Genomic DNA, 23,747 nt, shown 5'->3' on the forward strand with positions numbered 1-23,747 from the left:
ATGAATAATGCAATAAATGAGATCAAAAAACTCTGGAGGGAACCAACAGTAGAATAACAGAGACAGAAGATAGGATAAGTGAGGTAGAAGATAAAATGGTGGAAATATATGAAGCAGAGAGGAAAAAAGAAAAAAGGATCAAAAGAAATGAGGACAACCTCAGGGACCTCTGGGACAATGTGAAATGCCCCAACATTCGAATCATAGGAGTTCCAGAAGAAGAAGACAAAAAGAAAGGCCATGAGGAAATACTCGAGGAGATAATAGCTGAAAACTTCCCTAAAATGGGGAAGGAAATAGCCACCCAAGTCCAAGAAACCCAGAGAGTTCCAAACAGGATAAACCCAAGGCGAAACACCCCCAAGACACATATTAATCAAACTAACAAAGAACAAACACAAAAGAAACAAATTATAAAAGCAGCAAGGGAGAAACAAAAAATAACACACAAAGGGTTTCCCATAAGGATAACAGCTGATCTATCAACAGAAACCCTTCAGGCCAGAAGGAAATGGCAGGACATACTTGAAGTAATGAAAGAGAATAACCTACAACCTAGATTACTGTACCCAGCAAGGATCTCATTCAGATATGAAGGAGAATTCAAAAGCTTTACAGACAAGCAAAAGCTGAGAGAATTTAGCACCACCAAACCAGCTCTTCAACAAATGCTAAAGGATCTTCTCTCGACAGGAAATGCAGAAAGGTTGTATAAACGTGAACCCAAAACAACAAAGTAAATGGCAACGGGACCACACCTATCAATAATTACCTTAAATGTAAATGGGTTGAATGCCCCAACCAAAAGACAAAGATTGGCTGAATGGATACAAAAACAAGACCCCCATATATGCTGTCTACAAGAGACCCACCTCAAAACAAGAGACACATACAGACTAAAAGTGAAGGGCTGGAAAAAAATATTTCATGCAAATGGAGACCAAAAGAAGGCAGGAGTCGCAATACTCATATCAGATAAAATAGACTTTCAAATAAAGGATGTGAAAAGAGACAAAGAAGGACACTACATAATGATCAAAGGATCAATCCAAGAAGAAGATATAACAATTATAAATATATATGCACCCAACACAGGAGCACCGCCAATATTGTTACGGCAAACACTAAACGAGTATGAAAGAGGAAATTAATAGTAACACCAATAATGCGCGGAGACTTTAATACCCCACTCACAACTATGGATAGAATCAACTAAACAGAAAAATTAACAATGAAACACAAACTTAAATGAACCACAATGGACCAGCTAGACCTAATGATATCTATAGGACATTTCACCCCAAAAACAAGCAACTTCACCTTTTTCGTCAAAGTGCACACGGAACCTTTCTCCAGAATAGATTTCACATCCTGGGCCATAAAATCTAGTCTTGGAAAAATTCAAAAAAATTGAAATCATTCCAGTCATCTTTTCTGACCACAGTGCAATAAGATTAGATCTCAATTACAGGAAAAAAATTGTTAAAAATTCAAACACCTGGAGGCTAAATAACACGCTTCTGAATAACCAACAAATCATAGAAGAAATCAAAAAAGAAATCAAAATATGTATAGAAATGAATGAAAAATGAAAACACAACAACCCAAAACCTATGGGACACTGTAAAAGCAGTGCTAAGGGGAAGGTTCATAGCATTACAGGCTTACATCAAGAAACAAGGAAAAAGCCAAATAAATAACCTAACTCTACACCTAAAGCAATTAGAGAAGGAAGAAATGAAGAACCCCAGGGTTAGCAGAAGGAAAGAAATCTTAAAAATCAGGGCAGAAATAAATGCAAAAGAAACTAAAGAGACCCATGCAAAAAATCAACAAGCTAAAAGCTTGGTTTTTTGAAAAAATAAAACAAAATGACAAACCCATTAGCAAGACTCATTAAGAAACAAAGAGAAAGAACAAATTAACAAATTAGAAAATGAAAATGGAGAGATCACAACAGACAACACTGAAATTCAAAGGATCATAAGAGACTACTACCAGCAGCTCTATGCCAATAAAATGGACAACTTGAATGAAATGGACAAATTCTTAGAAAAGTATAACTTTCCAAAACTGAACCAGGAAGAAATAGAAGATCTTAACAGACCCATCACAAGCAAGGAAATCGAAACTGTAATCAAAAATCTTCCAGCAAACAAAAGCCCAGGACCAGATGGCTTCACAGCTGAATTCTACCAAAATTTTAGAGAAGAGCTAACACCTACCTTACTTCAAACTCTTCACAGAAAAATTGCAGAAGGTTAAACTTCCAAAACTATTCTATGAGCCCACCATCATCAAACCTGACAAAGATGCCACAAAAAAAGAAAACTACAGGCCAATATCACTGATGAACATAGATGCAAAAATCCTTAACAAAATTCTAGCAAACAGAATCCAACAACATATTAAAAAAATCATACACCATGACCAAGTGGGCTTTATCCCAGGAATTCAAGGATTCTTTAATATCTGCAAATCAATCAATGTAATACACCACATTAACAAATTGAAAGATAAAAACCATATGATTATCTCAATAGATGCAGAGAAAGCCTTTGACAAAATTCAACACTCATTTATGATTAAAACTCTCCAAAAGCAGGAATAATAGAAGGAACATACCTCAACATAATAAAAGCTATATATGACAAACCCACAGCAGGCATCACCCTCAATGGTGAAAAATTGAAAGCATTTCCCCTGAAATCAGAACAAGACAAGGGTGCCCACTCTCACCACTACTATTCAACATAGTGTTGGAAGTTTTGGCCACAGCAATCAGAGCAGAAAAAGAAGTAAAAGGAATCCAGATAGGAAACGAAGAAGTGAAACTCTCACTGTTTGCAGATGACATGATCCTCTACATAGAAAACCCTAAAGACTCTACCAGAAAATTACTAGAACTAATCAATGAATATAGTAAAGTTGCAGGATATAAAATTAACACACAGAAATCCCTTGCATTCCTATATACTAACAATGAAAAAACAGAAAGAGAAATTAAGGAAACAATACCATTCACCATTGCAACAAAAAGAATAAAATACTTAGGAGTATATCTACCTAAAGAAACAAAGGACCTATACATAGAAAACTATAAAACACTGATGAAAGAAATCAAAGAGGACACAAACAGATGGAGAAACATACCGTGTTCATGGATTGGAAAAATCAATATTGTCAAAATGGCTATTCTACCCAAAGCAGTCTATAGATTCAATGCATCCCTATCAAAGCTACAACGGTATTTTTCACAGACTAGACCAAAGAATTTCACATATTTTTGTATGGAAATACATAAATCTCGAGATAGCCAAAGTAATCTTAAAACAGTAAATGGAACTGGAGAATCAACCTGCTGACTTCAGACTCTACTACATAAGCCACAGTCATTCAAGACAGTGCTGGTACTGGCACCAAAGACAGAAATATAGAACCAATGAACAGAATAGAAAGCCAGAGATAAATCCACGAACCTATGGACACCTTATCTTTGACAAAGGAGGCAAGGATATACAATGGAAAAAAGACAACCTCTTTAACAAGTGGTGCTGGGAAAACTGGTCAACCACTTGCAAAAGAATGAAACTAGAACACTTGCTAACACCATACACAAAAATAAACTCAAAATGGATTAAAGATCTAAATGTAAGACCAGAAACTATAAAACTCCTAGAGGAGAACATAGGCAAAACACTCTCTGACATAAATCACAGCAAGATCCTCTATGACCCACCTCCCAGAATATTGGAAATAAAAGCAAAATTAAACAAATGGGACCTAATGAAACTTAAAAGCTTTTGCACTACTAAGGAAACTATAAGTAAGGTGAAAAGACAGCCATCAGATGGGAGAAAATAATAGCAATGAAAGAAACCAGACAAAGGATTTAATCTCAAAAATTATACAAGCCAACTCCTGCAGACTTCAACTGCCAAGAAAAATAATGACCCAATCAAAAAATGGGACAAAGAACTAGACAGACATTTCTCCAAAGAAGACATACAGATGGCTAACAAACACATGAAAAGATGCTCAACATCACTCATTATCAGAGAAATGCAAATCAAAACCACAATGAGGTACCATTACACGCCAGTCAGGATGGCTGCTATCCAAAAGTCTACAAGCAATAAATGCTGGAGAGGGTGTGGAGAAAAGGGAACCTCTTACACTGTTGGTGGGAATGCAAACTAGTACAGCCACTATGGAAAACAGTGTGGAGATTTCTTAAAAAACTGGAAATAGAACTGCCATATGACCCAGCAATCCCACTTCTGGCATACACACTGAGGAAACCAGATCTGAAAGAGACACGTGCACCCCAATGTTCATCGCAGCACTGTTTATAATAGCCAGGACATGGAAGCAACCTAGATGCCCATCAGCAGATGAATGGATAAGGAAGCTATGGTACATATACACAATGGAATATTACTCAGCCATTAAAAAGAATTCATTTGAATCAGTTCTAATGAGATGGATGAAACTGGAGCCCATTATACAGAGTGAGTAAGCCAGAAAGATAAAGACCAATACAGTATACTAACACATATATATGGAATTTAGAAAGATGGTAACGATAACCCTATATGCAAAACAGAAAAAGAGACACAGAAATACAGAACAGACTTTTGAACTCTGTGGGAGAAGGTGAGGGTGGGATGTTTCAAAAGAACAGCATGTATACTATCTATGGTGAAACAGATCAACAGCCCAGGTGGGATGCATGAGACAAGTGCTCCGGCCTGGTGCACTGGGAAGACCCAGAGGAATCGGGTGGAGAGGGAGATGGGAGGGGGGATCGGGATGGGGAATAAGTGTAAATCTATGGCTGATTCATATCAAATGTATGACAAAACCCACTGAAATGTTGTGAAGTAATAGCCCCAACTAATTAAAAAAAAAAAAAGAGTAAAAAAAAAAAAAAAAAAGAAAAAAGGAAATGAACTGTTCATAGTGAACATATGCCAGTTCCAAGTACTTATAGTTTCCTTTTACATGTTCTCCAAATTATATATTTTATATGTTTTGGAGAGATGTCTGCAGAACAGGGTCAAACTCAAAGTGAATTCTATTCTGTAGAAGTTGGGATGGGGTGTGAAAGGGTTTTAGGATGTATGAGATTCACTTGTTTGTTACCATCCCATCTTAAAGTTGAGGGAACTGAAATCCAGAGAGGTGAAGAGATTTGCCCAAGGTCCTATGACAAGGAGGTGGCAGTGCAAGGACTCAAAATCCAGATCTTCTGGTTCCAAGCTCTTCCCACTACCCTACACTGCCTAGGGAGATATGCCCTACCTCCACACCCTAATTATTAACAGTAGAAAGGAGGTTTGACAAAAGCCAACTTTAATCAAGGCAAGTGGTAGGGTTTGAGAGAAGACAGATCTTTTAAGGGCTGAGATGATCTGGGAGACTTCGTCCAGGCAGTGAGTTTTGAACTGGGCCTTGTAAAATTGGTAGGTTCAGAATGGTATGGAGAAGGGAGAATGGTGCAAATAATGGTGCAAAAGAGGGAAAACACAGAGATTTCCCCAGGGACAGAGAAGAGACTAGCGTTGCTGGGTTAGTGGGTTTATGTAGGAAAGGAGTGGGAGATCAAGTGTGGTAGGAAGTTGGAGGCTTTGAGAACATGAAAACTTAAAAAACTTCTTTTTAAATCAGATCATGGTAGGATGGCGAGAAGAGAGCTTGAGAGGCAGCTCTCAAAAGCTTCCAAGTTGGAGTGGAAAGGACTGAACTAAGATGGTAGCAGCTAAAAAAATCAAAACATGGAGAAGACAGAATTAACAGGCTCTTGAGACAGCGTAGGAGAGAGATAAAGGAGTCAGAGAGCTGTTAGTCGCTTGAGAGTTTGAGCCTTAATGCCTGGGGCAGTCTGGTACCAGAAGAAGAGGGGCAGGATGTGTAGCGGGTAAAGCTTACAGGCTTTGGATCAAGGCTCACCTGGTAAATAGCCCAGTGTGACTTATTGAACTTCTCTGAGTGTGTTTGCTGACCTGTTAGAAGATTGATCCCCACTTCCAATAGTAGCTGGGAGGATGCAGCTTTTCAAGTAAAGTGAAATTCCATAATATCACATGTTTGGCATCCAGGCACTTAACAAACTTTAGCTCTCTTCCTCCTTACCCAAACCTCTCCAAGTGGACCTAGTTTAGGGTTCCTTTTCTTAGGTATCAGTCAGTCAGTTCAGTCGTTCAGTCGTGTCGGACTCTTTGTGACCCCATGGACTGCAGGACCCCAGGCTTCCCTGTCCATCACCAACTCCCAGAGCTTGCTCAAACTCATGTCCATCAAGACGGTGATGCCATCCAACCATCTCATCCTTTGTCGTCCCCTTCTCCTCCTGCCTTCAATATTTCCCAGCACCAGGGTCTTGTCCAATGAATCAGTTCTTTGCATTAGGTGGCCTATTCTTAGGTATAGACTGTGCAAAAGGAGGGAGAATGGATACATGTATATGGATGACTGAGTCCCTTGGCTGTTCACCTGAAACTATCACAACATTGTTGGTCAGCTGTATCCTGACACAAAACAAAAAGTTCAAAACGAAAAAAAAAATAGTCTATTTAAAAAACAAAAGAAAGAAAAATAGGCTTTGCAGGGTGAATGCGTTCTTCCTTCCCTGGATTTTGAGGTGGACGACAAGCTGAAACCTCTGGGCCCAGAGGTCTCATTTTTTTGGCCTCCTTTGACATCTAGGCTTCAGTCAAAAGTTGACGCCCCCACAAAGGCAGTTAGAGATGTCTTTGTAAGGGTAGGTGCTTCCAGAAACAAGCAACCGCGCTGCCGCTCTGCTGTCACCAAGGACCTCCTTTGAAGCTTTTTCTGAGCCTAGTGGTAAAACGCCTTTGACTGACAGGACTGCAGTTGCTGTAAAACATGCCCAGCCTCCCAGCCTGCTTTTCTAACAGGTTTGGAAATTCTGGTTTGTCTTCCTTGAGTTGTATGCAGATGGTAGCTGGGCTAGGGCAGAATTTAGCAAAGGCTGCGCTGAGGCGCCCATTCCCTTCCCTGTTAACCCGTTAATCCCAGCCGGCGCGAGGCTGCCGTTCTGGAACTGCTTGCCAGTCTGTTCTTTCTCCGGACGGGGCGGCGCTGGCCAAGAACGTGCGGGGCCGGGGCCGTACCGCCGAAGCTCTCCTTCCGCAGAGTACCCTACGGAGTGGAGGCCCCGCCCGCCGGCCGTCACGTGCGTCTACACGTGCGCCTTGTTGCCATGGCATCGGCCGGCGCCCAGGCCCACTGGCGTGAGGCAGAACCAATCAGTAGGCCCGTCACGCTGCTGCGCGCCAGGGTGGTCCCTGAGCTGCCGCCTCGCTGTTGGGAGATCCTCCCGCTGAGGATGGACCCTGGATAGTGACGGGGACCACCCTTGGGGTTGGTCTGGCCTCTGCCTGGTTTCCCCCATTGGAATCTCAGTGCTTCTTTCCCTGCGTCTGGTCGCAACCCGCCCTACTCTGGTTTCCCTGATCAAAGTGTGCGGAGTGGAGCAGCCTGGTGGGGTTCCCCGCTATCTTCCACAAATCTTTGTTGCCATTTTACAGCCAAGTCCCCTGAGAGAAAGCCCTGGAACAGCCCTTGATCGAGGTAAATCTAGATCTACCAGAGGTGATACTCGTAACCCCAGGCAGATGTTTGAGCCTTGTAAATCTGGGGCTCTCCCAGCATAAGATCTCTTGAAAATTGACACAGGGTTGCCAGATGTGAGAACATGCTACCTGGCACTAGGAAGGGTTTAGATAGTTAATAGGACAAAAAGGTTGAAGGAGAATGAGCACAGAATCCAGCACCCCCACCAGCTGTAAGACACTGATCAGTTACCTCACCTCTCTGAACCCCAATTGCCTCATTTGTAAAGCGGTTGTAACAAAAGAATTTTAGATTCGGTTTCAGTTTAAATGAAATAATATAGGCAAAGCAGTTAGCCAGGTTCTTGGCCATTAGCACTCAATAAGGGCCAGTCAGCAGTTTTTAGAAATGGTACAAGTGTGACGGTGGAAACTAAAGTACTCATATTCAACATTTGGCAAATATTTTCACAGTCATCTAATTTTTACTTACACTTTTAGTTATTCCTTTACTTAGCCCATTAATGTTTTAGCATCTACTGGGTGGGTGTCCACTACCAGTCAGTTCTTGCCTCAGCTCATCCCTGTCCAACTGTATTTAGTGGGATCCTTCCCCGGGGGAGTTGCGGCCTCCTTCATGAGAACTGATGGAGTCCAGCTCCACAGCGGGGGTCCTAGGAGATCTTGTCCCCATGGCAGCTGAGGCTTTGGAAGTTTTTTTCTGCAGCTCTGCCTCCTCAGGCTGAGTTGCCTGAGCAGAGCAGACCCCTCTAGTGTTTGGACTGAGTGACAGGACAACTTTCCATAAACTCCTCTGTCCCCCACTCCTCACTGTTGGGGGTGTGTGCCCCTGAATCCTGAAGGCCCCAACCAGCAAGCTGAAACCCACCCTGGAACAGCCCTGTGCTCTTGACACCCTCCCTCATCTCTCCTGTCTATCCTTCTAATACCTTTCCCTTCCTGCCTTCATGGTGCATCTCAGTGCCTTTCTGCATTTGGGCTGGCATATCCTCAGCACTAATCACACTTGTTTTGGGATCATCTCACATCTCTGGGCCCGTTATCTTTGTCTGGGCCTCTTCATGCCCTGTGCTAGGGCAATGTGGCAGACACATTACTGGGCAGGCACCCTGCTGGATCTGTGAGAGACAGAGGTGCTTAACACATGCGCAGTTCATAAGTAAACATCTTGTGGTAAGGGCCATGGTTTGTGGTGCTGTGGGAGTAGCCAGGGTCGAGCAGCTGGCTCTACTTTGAGAAGTCAGAGAAGGCTTTACCAGGAGGTAATGTGGCACTAGTGGTAAAGAACCCACCTGCCAATGCAGGAGATGTAAGAGACACAGGTTCAATCCCTGGATTGGGAAGATCCCCTGGAGAAGGAAATGGCAACCCACTCCAGTATTCTTGTCTGGGAAATCCTGTGGACAAAGGAGCCTGGCAGACTACAGTCCATGGGGTTGCAAAGAGTCGGACATGACTGAGCATACAGACTCAATGTAAACTGTCATAAAGGATTTTGCTAGATGGAGAGTAGGAGAAAGGGAAGTCGAGTCAAGGAGAATAGCATGTATAAAAGTCTGAAATTGTATGATATTCTTACAGAAAATGTAACTAGTGTGAATGGGGAAAAAGGAATATGTTACTTGGGGTTGAGAGTTCATGAGTCACAAGGCGGAAAAGTGAGGCCGGAGAGGTAAACAGGGGCCTGCTTGTGAGGACCTTGTTAGCCATGCCATGTGCTGTATGTAGACTTTGCCCTTCCAATGCTGAAATCCTGTGGCGGGTTTTCTATAGAAGTGTGACATGTGCAGGGTTATATGTAAGGAAGATGAGACTCATGGCTGTCGGGGGATGGACTGTATCATTTGTCCTCTAGCAATTCTGTCAGGCAGATGGGAGGATACATTTTTCCCCTGTACTCCTGAGAACGCTGATGCTCCAGGGGCTAAGTACCTTGCTGAAGGTCTGAGAGCCAGAAAGCAGAGGACTTAGCATTCACCTGGTTCTGACCCTGAATCTCTTTCTCCTGGGCACACTGCCATTGTTAACAGAGTCTTCTAGAAAGCTGGGCAGTGGGTAGATGCTGACAGAGGCAATGTGAAGCAAATGGCCATTGACACAGTCTTGTTGAAGGAGTGTAGCACTGGGGTTTTGTGGCCTGTGGTGTTCAGTCTCCTGACCTCTGCACCAATGCACAGACAGCAAGAAACATCAGGGAGCTTTGAGCTTCAAGCACTACATTGCCTTGACAAAATCCATTCATCACTGTCTCGCTCATTAATTCACAGCAGCATCTGCTGCCTGATGCTGGCGTTTGTCAGTGACTTGTTTCTGGAAGCCCCTGGTCTTCAAGGCTGGTCAGATCTGCAGCCCGCAGCCTCAGGGTGAGCCCTGGCAGTCAGAGGCAGGACCTTTCTGCCTGCATTTACAAAATGAAATAACTTCATTTTTAAAAAAAAATAAAGGTAGTGTAACCTGGCATTATAGAACATGAGCTTGGAGATAGACAAACCTGGCTTTTAGTTCTATGACTGCCACTTAGCAAGCTAGGAAGTTATGAATATATATGAACCTCAGTTCTCTTCTCTCTGAAATGAGCAAAGTCAAACCTACCTAAAAGATTACTCTTATGGGTAAGGTGAGATAGTGTTTATAAAGTGTCTTGGCATGACACCTGACAAATATGAGTCCTCAATGTATGGTGGCTTTAATTTCAAACATTTAAAGAATGTTTGAAAAATAGAGAATTAGAAGAAAAAAAATCTTAATAATCTTACTACCATGATACAACTACCTTTATAATTTAGTTAATTATTTCCTTCAAATTTTTTATCCCTACTATTTCAGAGCATGTCAGATTTTATAGCATATTTATTTTATAGCCAAGAGCCTTTTTTTTTTTTTTACTCTTCTGTGGTGGGAACTGCATTATATTTATTTTTCTTATTTTTACTAGATAATTTTTCTGATTATTAAAATTGTGTACAAAATTTAAAGAGCATAGAAGAAGACAATGGGAAAACCATACTCGTCAGTTCAGTTCAGTTCAGCCGCTCAGTTGTGTCCGACTCTCTGTGACCCCACGGACCACAGTACGCCAGGCCTCCTTGTCTATCACCAACTCCTGGAGTTTACCCAAACTCATGTCCATTGAGTCGGTGGTGCCATCCAACCATCTCATCCTCTGTTGTCTCCTTCTCCCACCTTCAGTCTTTCCCAGCATCAGGGTCTTTTCAACCCTTAACCCAGCTCTTTGCATCAGGTGGCCAAAGTATTGGAGTTTCAGCTTCAACATCAGTCCTTCCAGTGAACACTCAGGACTGACCTCCTTTAGGATGGACTGGTTGGATCTCCTTGCAGTCCAAGGGACTCTTAAAGAGTCTTCTTCAACACCACAGTTCAAAAGCATCAGTTCTTTGGTGCTCAGCTTTCTTTATAGTCCAACTCTCACATCCATACATGACTATTGGAAAAACCATAGCCTTGACGAGATGGACCTTTGTTGGCAAAGTAGTGTCTCTGCCTTTTAATATGCTGAATAGGTTGGTCATAGCTTTTCTTCCAGGGATAAAGCATCTTTTAATTTCATGGCTGCAGTCACCATCTGCAGTGATTTTGGAGCCCCAAAAAATAGTCAGCCACTGTTTCCACTGTTTCCCCATCTATCTGCCATGAAATGATGGGACCAGATGCCATGATCTTAGTTTTCTGAATGTTGAGCTTTAAGCCAACTTTTTCACTCTCCTCTTTCACTTTCATCAAGAGGCTCTTTAGTTCTTCTCATTTTCTGCCATAAGGGTGGTGTCATCTGCATATCTGAGGTTATTGATATTTCTCCCGGCAATCTTGATTCCAGCTTGTGCTTCATCCAGCCCAGCGTTTCTCATGATGTACTCTGCATATAAGTTAAATAAGCAGGGTGACAATAAACAGCCTTTGACTTACTCCTTTCCCAATTTGAAACCAGTCTGTTGTTCTATGTCCAGTTTTAACTATTGCTTCCTGACCTGCATACAGATTTCTCAATAAGGCCAGGTGGTCTGCTATTCCATCTCTTTCAGAATTTTCCACACTTTATTGTGATCCACACAGTCAAAGGCTTTGGCATAGTCATACTCATACATAATGCCCCTCTTATCCTTATTCTTATCCTTACCCTTACCATATCCTTACCCTTATCCTTAACCCAGAGGCTATCACTATTAAATTTTTGGAATAACGCCTTCCAGTCTTTTATTCATGTTTTATTATAGGGTTGAGATCATATTACATATATAGTTTTTATGTAGTTTTTCAGTTCATAGGATATCACACATATTTTCCTTTACTGTAAGCATCGTTTTCCAAGGCTGCATAATAATTTCCAAGTCATCAGATGGCTCTACTGTAATAACATAGAATTCTCCTATTGTTAGACATCTAAGTTTGTTCCTAATTCTTCAATCTAAGTAGCCTCCTATGACAAAACCTAGGGAACCAGCTTCAGTAACCAGGAAGCATATGATGAACTTGTGCTGTGTGTATGGCCTGGGTGAGGCCTAGGGGGACCCCTCAGATAAATCAGATACAGAGCCTGCCTCAGAGGAGCTCAGAGACTAGTCACCCTGGAAATATTTAATATCCAGGTACTTCTTGCCAGACAACGTCAGGGAATCCAACTAAACATGGGTAGCCCTCTTTCCTGAGGAAACTAAGATCCTGGACCCATAAGTTTTACAAAGGAAAAAGCCTGAGAAGCCTGGCTGCCCCTTCTCACTTGAAGTGAAGTGAAAGTCGTTCAGTCATGTCCATCTCTTTGCGACTCCATGGACTTAGTCCATGGACTTCTCCAGGCTAGAATGCTGGAGTGGGTAGCCTTTCCCTTCTTCAGGTGATCTTCCCAACCCAGGGATCGAACCCAGGTCTCCTGCATTGCAGGCAGATTCTTTATCAGCCGAGCCACCAGGCCTGCCATACTCAAACGTCTTTTGAGCCTGTTACCTTGACTGTCAGGGGCCTGTGCTAGTTACCCTTGAATATCACTGCCAAGTGGTTTTTCACTGGGAAAGAGTAAGAAGTTACAGCACCAGGAGAGTATGAGAATGAGGGAATCAGAGAGGCTCTAGTCTTAATTTAGACACACACACACACTTCCACTGGCATCTGATGCAAGTTATATTTCCTCTTCTTAAGCCTGTTTTCTCCACGTCATGCGAAAGATTGGACTAGGTGATCTCCAGGGCTCTTCCAGTTGACATTCCATAAGTACCTGAAGCCCTTTTTCTTGCCAGGAGCTAAAGTAAGCATCACAATAAAAGTCACAGGATCTTCTCCAGAGTGTAGAGTTCCTTTTAATTAGGATCTGGGGGACAATTTATGCTCTTATTTTCCCAATCACTTCCTTCTGGTAGCATTTGGGACGTGCGGAGACTGAGAGGCAAGAAACAGCTTTCACTGGGTGCAGCACTGGATTCAGAACCTCAAATGATTGCCTCTTAGGTATTTGTTCTTTCATTCATTTTCTCTGAGCCCCAGGCCTTGTGCAGTCCATCTGTGTAGTAGTGCAGAGGGGAATGAGACATAGCGCTGTCTTCAGGACACACACAGTCTAGTGAGGAAATGGGAAAAAATGTAAATGACAAGATGATTGCTGCAGTAGGGATACATATAAATTGCCTAATGGAAGGAGTGCTTCAGTCAGCTAGAATCAGTAGCAAGGGAGTGTCTGGATGCTTTGAAATGTTAAAGGATGAGAAGAAGTTTTCTAGGTAGGCAGCTCAGGAGAGGGCCTGCAGAGAAGAGCAGCAGCATGTGTGAAGGCCTGGAGGTGTGAGAGAGCGTGTGTCAGAGAGCTGCAGGTGGTTTGTGCGGCTGGAAGGTAGAAGGGAGAGTGAGCAGATGGGCAGAAGTCCAGCGTCTTCCCTTGGGCAAGTCTGTTTCCACTGAATTCTTTGCTCATTTTATCATTCCAGGCCAGAGTGATGGACTTTTTAGCTCAGTTTTTCAGAACTGTCATTTGTATTGCCTTATATTTTCTTTTTTTTTTTACAGTAACACATGCCCATTATAGAAAGTTGAAAAATACAGAAAAAAGTATAAAGAATAAAGGATTAAAAAAAAAAATCACTTATGGTCTCTGCCTACAAGCAAATACATTAGCATTGTGGTGTATTTCCATTCAATATTTTTTTATTTTTTCACTTTTTCTTTTTATGGAATTGTGAGTGTATTGTAGTTATAGTCTTTTGTTCATTGGGCCCCTTTCTACTTCCTAAAATTTGCTCAAAAAATGTATGTTAATATCCTTAAAAATAACTCTGATCATAAAACATAATGGCTTAAATAAATTTTCTATTTATATCTACAATATAACTTATTTTATTTCTTTTTACAGATCTCCTGTGGCTCAGAGCATAATCTGGCGGTGATTGGTAAGTAATTTGTGTCCTGATAACTGCATTTATTCTGAAACTCACAGGCAGAACTGGAGGACTCTTGGTTAAGCAAAGGCCAACATATGTGTGTGTGTATGTTGGGGAGATTCTGGGAAATGGAAGTATTTAGTTGACCAAGGCTTTGCTAGAAGCCCTTTTTCTAAAATTTCTATTCATATTATTGACCATCTAAAAAGGTACCAGAGCTAGCCTCCCTGCTTCAGGAAGAGGCATTTTGGGGGAAATTAAAGATCTTACAGGTTGAGGGCATCATGTGCAGAAAGCCGAACCTAGGAGGGGAAGAGGATTGCGCTGCTCCTGGCTCTTGAGTCAGTCCTTTGCACCGAGTTCTTTCCTCTTGCTTGGCTCTTTCTTTGAAGACGGGGGGTGGGGCGGCTTGGCCCACTGCTTTCCCTCCTTGTGTTTCATGGCACTCAGGAACTCCCAAGCCTCTGATCAACTGATGTTTCTTCTGATTGACTGTTGATAACCAAGGTTCACTGGTTTTATAATCAGGCCTGTGAGTAATTCCTTCAAAAACCTTTCTCGTTACTTCCACAGGTAGACTCAGTCAGTAGGTTAGAGAGACCGTGTAGAGCCTGGCTATCTGAATTCAATGCAGGCTTCTACTTATTAGCTGTGTGACCCCAGACAAGGTGCTTAAGTCTCCATGCCTCATCTTTCTCATTTTTAAAACGGGAAGGGCAATGGCATCTTGGGGTTGTTGGGGCTGAGGGTTAAAGGAGTTGTTGTGAGGGTTAAAGGAGTTGATATGTGTATAGCACTTAGAATAGCACTTAGCTCCTAGTAGGGGTTTTAGAAGTGTTAGTTGATGTTATCTAATATCATTAGTTCAAATAATTGCCCCCATCTTTAGGTCCCCCATCTGTGAAATGGAGCAGTTAAAACAGAAAACCAAGTTCCCTCCAGCCCCAATATTTTATTTTTAAGGATATTTTAATATTTATTTATTTATTTATTTTAAGGATATTTTAAAATTGGAGTATAAGTGCTTTACAGTGCTGTGTTAGTTTCTGCTATACGGCAGTATCAATCAGCTATAAATATACATATATCCCTTCCCTCTTGAGCCTCCCTCTCACCCCCTCCATCTCACCCTTTTAGGCCATCACAGCCCGATATCTCAGGGCTCTATTACAACCCCATTGCCGTCTGCTTTGAGTAGGTGATGTCTGTTCTGTGAACATCCCTCTCCCAGCCTCTGAATCTCAGCTTCTGAAGGGCAAGGCCCCTGCGTTTTCCTTTTGTTTCCTGCTTATTTGCAGCACCCCAAGCGGTGCCTGGCACTCAGCAGAAACTCAAGCACTGTTTTCTGGATTAAGCTAGACTGGCTGGCTCAGCTGCCTGGGGTGGCAGTTTGAAGTGCTCCCTCGCAGGCCCGAATGAGATGTGCAAGAAGGCAGAACCAAGGACAGCAGAGGAGGTGGGCAGCCAGCCAGCAGAGGGGGGTGGACGGGGAGGAAAGGGGCTGGAGTCAGAGAGGGGGTGAGAAAATGTAACAGCAAACCTGGGTGCTTTGCAACACCAGATACTTTATACTGGAATTGCTCCAGCCTGGGTGTAATTAAGACAAGCTAATCAAAGAATCAGAGGCAGTGCCTAGGATGTTGCTACTGCTGCTGTCACTGGACTGGAAGAGAGGTTGGCTTCTTCTGGGACCAGCACAAACAATAAGATTGCAGGGAATCTAAACACAAAAAAGAACAAAATACAGCTGACGGAGGGGGCTGGAGTCAGCAGGGTGGCAGGCAGAGCCGACAGGCAGCCTAGGGCTGTAGACAGAGCACAGACTCTGCAGGCAGACAGCCTTGGTTTAAACTGACTCCATCTCTGTGTGAGCTTCCATTTTTTCCTCATCTGTGTAATGGGGATAATTCCACCTTGCAGGATTGTTGTTGTGAGGATTAGAGAAAGTAATATATCTGAAGTACCTGGTAGTATATAGGAGATGTGTAAGTAATAAAGTAATAATTCCATTTCTTTTTCAGTTCTCTTGGTCAGGGTGGGGAGAGGGGAAAGTCACTTGTTAGTGTAACTGTTCCAGTGAAGTAATTCTTGGTTGGGAGAGAGAAATGATGACATTCTGGAAAGGTGTGTCTAGCATTCCTACCCAAGTGAGGAAGACAGCAGAGCCAGTGGGAGAGCAGGGTATGGCATACTGGTGAACTCCTTGAGGGCAAACCTCTTATTTTCCGTTTTGTTCCCAAAGCCTGGGGCTGACTCACAGTCTGCTGAATGAATGGTTCCAGAGTCAGGACTCTGGACATGTACACCTGCCTGTGTGTGAGCTGGGATCAGAGGCTGAGCACCCCTGGGGGCATGATGCCTTCAGTGGGTGCCCGGCAGGGTGCAAGCTGAGCAGCAGGAAGCAAAGAGAAGTCTCCTGCGAGCCCTGGCAGGAGGCCAGCAAGAGGGAGACATGCTGGAGGAGCAGAGTTCCTACCAGCTAGATGCCTGGCTCTCACTGCCGGCTCCCCTCTCCGCCCTCCTGCCCCTGCTGCCTTTGAGTGGACTTCCCTGCCTTCAGTCTCACCCCCGAGATCCAGCCTCTCCATGACTGGTGCTGGGTCACACAGGTGATAAGCACAAAACAGTTACAGAATAAGCTGGAGCAGAATATAGAGAAGCCACACTTTGCCCCAGGGGAGAAGAAACACATCAAACTGGAAGGGAAGGGGAAGGGAGATGGTTGAAACAATGTAACTCAGGCCCTACTCTGTCTTAGAATGCACAAGACTCCACAAAGCCTATTTGCTGTACCCACTTCATTGAGAAGAAAACTGAGACTCAGAGGGGAAACAGGTTTCTCAGGGATAAGTAGCAGTAGATGACAGCACTCTGTGCCTGACTTCCAAGAATGCTTCTTTGACTCTCTCATATCCTCAGGGCCAAGGAGGATGGGGAGTGGCGAAGAGCAGAGATGCTGGGGTCCTATCTCCTGGATTCAAATCTTGGCTCCTCTGCTTATGAGCCATGTAGCCTTGTATATGAATGGCTTAGCCTCTCTCTGTCTTTTAAAAAAAATTTTGATTGAAAGGTAAGTACTTGACAATATTGTGATGGTTTTTGCCATACATCGTTATGAGTTGGCCATAGGTACAATGTGTCCCCTCCAGCCTGAACCCCCCTCCCCGCTCCCTCCCCGCCCTATCCCTTCAGGTTTTCACAGTGCACTGACTTTGGGTGCCCTGTGTCACATGTCAAACTCATACCGGTTATCTCTTTTACGTATTGTAATGTGTACGGTTCAATGCTATTCTCTCAAACCATCCCACCCTCCCCTTCTCCCTCTGAGTCTAAAAATCCATTCTTTATGTCTTTGTCTCCTTTGCTGTCCTGCACGTAGGATTGTTGGTACCATCTTTCTAGATCCCATATATGTGTGTTAATATATGGTATTTATCTTCTTCTTTCTGACTAACTTCACTCTGTATAGTAGGCTCTACATTAATCCACGTTTTTAGAACTGACTCAAATGCATTCATTTTTATAGCTGAGTAATATTCCATTGTGTATATGTACCACAACCTCCTTATCCATTTATCTGCCAGTAGACATCTAGGTTGCTTCCATGTCCTGGCTATTATAAATAGTGCTGCAGTGAACACTGGGGTACATGTCTTTTTCAGTTCTGGTTTCCTCAGGGTACTCTCTGTCTTGACTGCCTCACCTGGAAGATCATATTATTGACCTCATGGTGGTGTTATATAAAGTGCTGACAGTGCCCGACACAAAAATAAAGGCTCAGTAAATGTTAGCTGGTGTTGGTGTTGCTTTTATTATATGTTGAGAATGTAATTTAAGGAAGTAATAGTAAGATGACTGTAAGAAGGTTGAAGCTCATGGTAGGAATTCCAGAAAGTGGAGAGAGAAGTGTCTCCCTCACCTAGGGTGTCAGGGTCCCGGATCTCAGCAGTGCGGCAGATTGGATTTGTAAGCGGCAGCCTGGGTACACATATCTGAGGGATCTTGAAACCCCAACAGACCCGGAAAGAGTGCCAGCCCAGCTTGGCTGCATGTCAGGGTTCTGCTGTTCGCCGTCCCAGACAGGGACTGGGGCCCTGCGTGTTCCAGCCTGGGAGAAGCCCCGCAGCAGCCACATTAGCTCCTTAAACGGAAAGCGTTAGTTGCTCAGTTGTGTTCTACTCTTTGCAACCCTATGAAACTGTAGCCCGTCAGGCTCCTCTGTCCATGGAATTCTCTGGAACATTGGAGTGGGTAGCCATTCTCTTCTCCAGGGGATCCTCCTGACCCAGGGATCAAACTGGAGTCTCCCGCATTGCAGGCAGATTCTTTACCATCTGAGCCACTGGGAAAGCCCATGAAGTCAAAGCATCAATGATTCAACTCTGCTTCTTCATTTGCTTCCGGGTTTCTTTGTTTCTCCTTTTGCAATTTGGTTTGGTTCTTTCCTTAGTTTTCCAATGAGGTTTCTCTTGACCTGGGCTCTGTTTGCCGCAAGGTTCTCCCCCTGGCTAGAGAGGATGGGGAGGCAGGGCAGGCTCCCGTACTAGACCGAGGAAGGTCATCTGGAGCTCAGAGTAGACAAACTCAGTGACAGGAAGGAAGAGCGGAAGCCATTGGCCGTGGCCGGCCTGGCCCCTCTCTAGCTGTGTGCCTTGTGCAATCGTTCCTCCTCACTGAGCCTGATTCCTCATCTGTAAAACCAGCATCACAATACCCAACCCTAAAAGTTATTTTTCCAAATGGCACAGGTGTGTCAGGCGCCTGCCCAGTGCCTGTCGCAGCATAGGTGCTCAGCGGGTGAACTTGGCAGGTTCACGAGTTCAGCTGCTTGCTTGCTTGCTCCCTTTCATTTCACCCAGGATTCCCCTCCACATTCTGACGAAGCTGGCCAGCTCCCCTTCGTGGGTGTAGGTGAGGTGAGCAGGAGTGAGATGAGGGCATGTGGCCGCCACTTGCTCGGAGGATCCCTGGCTGCCAGGGGCAGGCGTCCCAGGCCAAGCTGTCTTTGGGGCCCTCACCTCTGTGTCTGGCTGAATTGGTTCCAGCTGTTTCCCTTCCCCTTGGGAGCGGCTTATTTTGGCTTGAATGGGCAATTTGTTTGCCTTTTCTCCTGATGTGCAGTTGTTCAGCCTCCCGTTCCTGCAGAGAAAAAAGAGCTGACTGCATTTCCTCTCTCCCACTCCATGCAGGCCCTTAGAAGGGATTTTATTGGGCCCTTTCCTGGAACATTCACGCATGCCAGACAGGCATTGTTAAAGGGTTAGATATTTGGCAGCAAAGTGTAGTGCCTCCTCCTCCAAGCAAAAGCAGCTCTTTTACCAAATTGGATCTATAATCTGTGCAAGCATCTTTTATTTTTTATTATTTTCCTTTCACTGGTTATTTCCAACTGGTGAACCTTTGTGCTTTTGTAATCTGTGTAGCAGAACAGCTGACCGACATGGCCTGAGACCCGTCAAGTGGGGTTATGTAGGAATTGAATCAAGAGAGCTAACTTATTTTTATTTGGCTGTAGATCTGAGAGGCAGTACCTCCAAACCCCAGGGCCTTGTCGAGATCTTCGAGACAAGGACAGACTTGTATGGTCCTGTGCACAATGGGATGGGCAGAGCGGAAATGCTTTCCTTATTTTATCCCATTTAATCCTCATACCCAATTGGTGCACGGTTGTTAACCCTGTTTTCTAGATGAGGGAATCTGAAGCTTAGGTTGAGCCGTTTGCAGCGCCAGGTCATCCAGTCAGGAGGAATCTGTGTGTCGAGTCTTTAACCTAGGCCTCTAACTCCAGAGTCTGTGGTCTCCTGCCTGCTGCTGCCTTCCTGTTTTTAAGCCCACCAGATAAGATTATTTCATCTCTTCATTTCAATATTTAGTTCTCCTTCATGTTGGCAAGTTCTGTATATTTAGATTATATGCAGTCTGGTTCAGATTAAGCAGTTCTCTGCATAATAGCTAGGTAAAATTGTGACATTGATGACATTGTGTTGTTATCACACTTCCCTTTTTACCTTCTGAGATTCCCATCCCTTTTAGGATTCTTCTTCTGGTGTCCCTTCTCTTTAAAATTTTCTTTTACTTTATTTAATTTGTGAACAATTAATACATGTACATTATTTAAAACTTAAAAGGCACAAAAAGATTTAAAATGAAAAACTTCCCTCCTGCTTTATCTCCCATCTCTCCAGTGCCCCAAAACCCTTCTACTACATGTGCAGCTAATGCTATTATTAGTTTCTTCATATCCTTCTGGTTTCTTTTTGCATACATAAGTGAATGCTAAGATTTATTTTTATCTTCTCTTTTACATAAATTGTAGTATACTTTGCATGCTTTTTAGTGTCTGATTTTTTCTTTCAGTAATTGATCTGGGAGATCTTTTCATATCAGTATAAAAGCCTTTCTAGGGACTTCCCTGGTGGTCCAGTGGTTAAGAATTTGCCTTGCAGTGCAGGAGACGTGGGCACAATCCCTGGTCAGGGAACTAAGATCCCACAGGCTATGGGGCAACTAAGCCCTTGTGCCACAACTACTAAGCCCACATGCCACAACTAGAGAGTTTGTGCACCACAATGAAGATGCAAAACAGCCAAATTAAATTAATTAATTTTTAAAAAGCCTTTCTAGTTCATTATTACCACTACATAATATTCCAGTATACCTATGTACATGATTTATTTAACCAGTGCCCTGTTGATGGAGAGTTAGGTGATTTCCTGTCTTTTGCTTATTACAAGTTGTGACATTTCCAACTTCACAAGGTGAATTACCTTGTATATATATGTTGTGTGTGTATATATATGTATGTATTTCATGTTTAGGTGAGTACAGCAGTAGGATAAATTCTAGAAGTAAAATTATGGTGTTAAAGAGTATTTATTATTTTGCAAGATACTGCAAAAATTGGCTTCCATAGGAATTGTACCATTTTCCACTCCCATCAGTAGTGTATGAGAGTGCCTGCTTCTGCAGCCTCCCTAATAGTGTGTTAGGAAACTTTGGAATTTTTGCCAATTTAATAGGTGAAAAACTACTCAGGGTGGTTTCGGCTTATCTTACTTTTTCAGTTGGAGTACAGTATGTAAACAGTAAAGTGCACAAATGTTAATGGTTCAGGCTGATGAGTGTTTACCTATGTATATACTTAAGAAACCACCACCCAGCACAAGATGCAAACCATTTCCAGCACCCCAGAAGGCTGCCTCCTGCTTGTTCTCAGTCGGTAACCCACCCCCAGAGGTAACCACTGTTCTGACTTCTGTTTCCAGAGATCATTTCTTCCCTGTTCTTAAACTCCTTATAAATGGCCTCATACAGCATGAATTCTTGTGTGGCTTCTTTAGTTCAACACACTGTGTCCCTTAAAACCATCCACTCTCTGTGTAGCAATCATTCTTTTTATTGATGAGTAATATGTCACTTATGAATATACTACAACTTATTAATCCATACAACTGCTGAAGAGCATTTGAATTGTTTCCAGTTTGAAAATTATGAATAAAGCTGCTATGAACATTTTTCTACATGCTTTTTGGTGAACATACACATTTGTTTCTCTTGAGAATGTAACTAAGAGTAGGATTTCAATGTTACTAGGTCATATGTATAGCATTAATAGATTCTGCTCAACAGTTTTACAAAGTAGTTGTACCAATTTATACTCCTACCAGCAACATATGAGAGTTCTAATTGTGCCATATCTTTGCCAGGTATTTTCAGTCTTATTGATTTAGGCCATTCTGCTGAGTGTGTAGTGTGGAGTCTCACTGTGATTTAATTTGCATTTTGGACTTCCCTGGTGGCTCGGATGGTAAAGCGTCTACCTACAATGCAGGAGACCCAGGTTCAGTCCCTGGGTTGGGAAGATCCTCTGGAGAAGGAAATGGCAACCCACTCCAGTACTCTAGCCTGGAAAATCCCATGGACAGAGGAGCGTGGTAGGCTACAGTCCATGGAGTCGCAAAGAGTTGGACACGACTGAGCGACTTCACTTTCACTTTCTGGTAACCAATGATGTGGAGCTCTTTTGTATATGCTTATAGGCCACGTGCATAGCTTCTTTTTGTCTAGCATGAAGACTTTGCTCATTGTTTTAAAGTGGGTGTTGTCTCTGCTTTTCCTAACAATTTGTAGAGATCCCTTATCTTATGAATTCAGTTTCTTTGTAGGATATATATTTTGTGAACATCTCCTGGGCAGTGACTTTCTCTTTTGTTCTTTTAATATAAACATGTGATGATATATATCTTTTGGTAAATATCAATAGATATTCTTAATTTTAATGAAGTCTAGTTAATCAGTCTTATCTTTAATGATTTGAAGTATTTGGGTCCTACTTAAAACACTTTGCCTGTTTCAAGGTCATCAAAATGAAAATATCCCTCCATGTTCTCTCCTTTTTTTTTCTTTTTGGCTGTGCTGCATGACAGGCAGGATCTTAATTCCCTGACCAGGGATTGAACACCTACTGCATGCAAAGTAGTGTCGTACATGAACTGTGTTGTACATCTTAATAGACCTGCACTGTCTATACTTGCTTTGCATGCAGTAGGTGCTTATTTCATGCAGTAGGTGGAAATACATGCCCACTGCAGGGGAAATGCTGAGTCTTAACCACTGGACCACCACGGAAGTTCTCCTTTGTCCTTTTCAGCAATTGAGTTGTTGTTCTTGTCCTAATAAGTTTCTAGGAGTTCTTTATATATCAGGAAGATTAGGCCTTTGTCTGTGATTTGAATTGCTTATGTATTTTCCTAGATTTTTGCCTTTTATTTTTGCTTTTGATGTTTTTATTTTGTCCTATTTTTATGATGCAACTTTTTTCCTTTCACTGTAGATGAAATTTACCAGTCTTTTCCTAGAGTTCTGGATGCCCTTAGAATATGGCTTCTGGATTTTGAGTTAGAGAATCCCTCCCCACCCCAGGGTATAAAGGACTTTCCTCATATTTTATTCTGGTACTTTATGGTTTTATAGTCTACATGTGAATCTTTGATCTATTTGGAATTTATCCTGATATACGTCAGGTGCAGATTCAACTTCATTATTTTTCCAGATGGCTACTCAATTGTCTCAACACTGTTTATTGAATTCACTTTTTTTGGCTGCCTTCCTGGGTGCTGTCACTACCAGTATAGCCCTCAGGCATAATGAGAAGCAATGACTTAACCCAAGACTGCCCAGCTAATCAGTGGCAGAGTTGGGACCAGCTCCTATTGCTTAGACAGGGCTTGTGGCTGGCTTTCAAGGAACTTTCTAAGTGATTATGATCTCCCAGGCTGTTTGCTAAGTGGAGGGAGCCTGCTAAAGGCAGAGCAGCCTCTTTCACTTCGTTTTTTAGGTCCTGAGTACTCTGTCCCAGGTCCCACTTTTCTTAGCCTTGGAGGTGATATACTCGTTGCCTCTATCACACCACTTGAGGCACCTTATTTTCTTCACTGCCAGACCAGAATGTGGTCAGATCTGTATTCAAGAGAAATGTTTCACAATTAATCAGAGATATTTTTGCAGACCATTGGTTATCATTTGAGTCACATTTCTGTTGAGTCATTTGTTTTCAAGGCATAGCCTCACATCACAAAAAATGCCTTCTTAGCTCTCCATAAAAGTGGAATTTTTTTTTTCACTATTACTTCTAAAGAAGCAATGTTTGTGTCACTCCACAGGAGTCATTCCACATGAGACCACAGGTGAAGGTGCCAGGCTGCCAAGGAGGCTCACAGAATTGCTAAATTACTCATCTCTATGCCAGCCTTTTTGGGCACGAGATTGG

The 23,747-nt window shown here is 42.8% G+C and overlaps 1 protein-coding gene across 4 annotated transcripts in view; it reads left to right on the plus strand.

Moving 5' to 3' along the window:
• The window catches only part of SERGEF (secretion regulating guanine nucleotide exchange factor), a 234,296-nt gene that overhangs the window by 133,821 nt on the left and 76,728 nt on the right, over positions 1-23,747 (plus strand). For 3 of the 4 annotated variants that reach the window (XM_043481332.1, XM_043481331.1, XM_043481329.1), the window contains 2 exons: positions 13,951-13,987; positions 16,898-17,048. In XM_043481332.1, the coding sequence (XP_043337267.1) occupies positions 13,951-13,987; positions 16,898-17,048 (188 nt within the window). The remainder of the gene's footprint in view (positions 1-13,950; positions 13,988-16,897; positions 17,049-23,747) is intronic. The other variant, XM_043481330.1, reaches the window with a different exon arrangement.

The sequence above is a fragment of the Cervus canadensis genome, chromosome 11, assembly GCF_019320065.1.
Source record: "Cervus canadensis isolate Bull #8, Minnesota chromosome 11, ASM1932006v1, whole genome shotgun sequence".
Classification (NCBI taxonomy): Eukaryota; Metazoa; Chordata; class Mammalia; order Artiodactyla; family Cervidae; genus Cervus; species Cervus canadensis.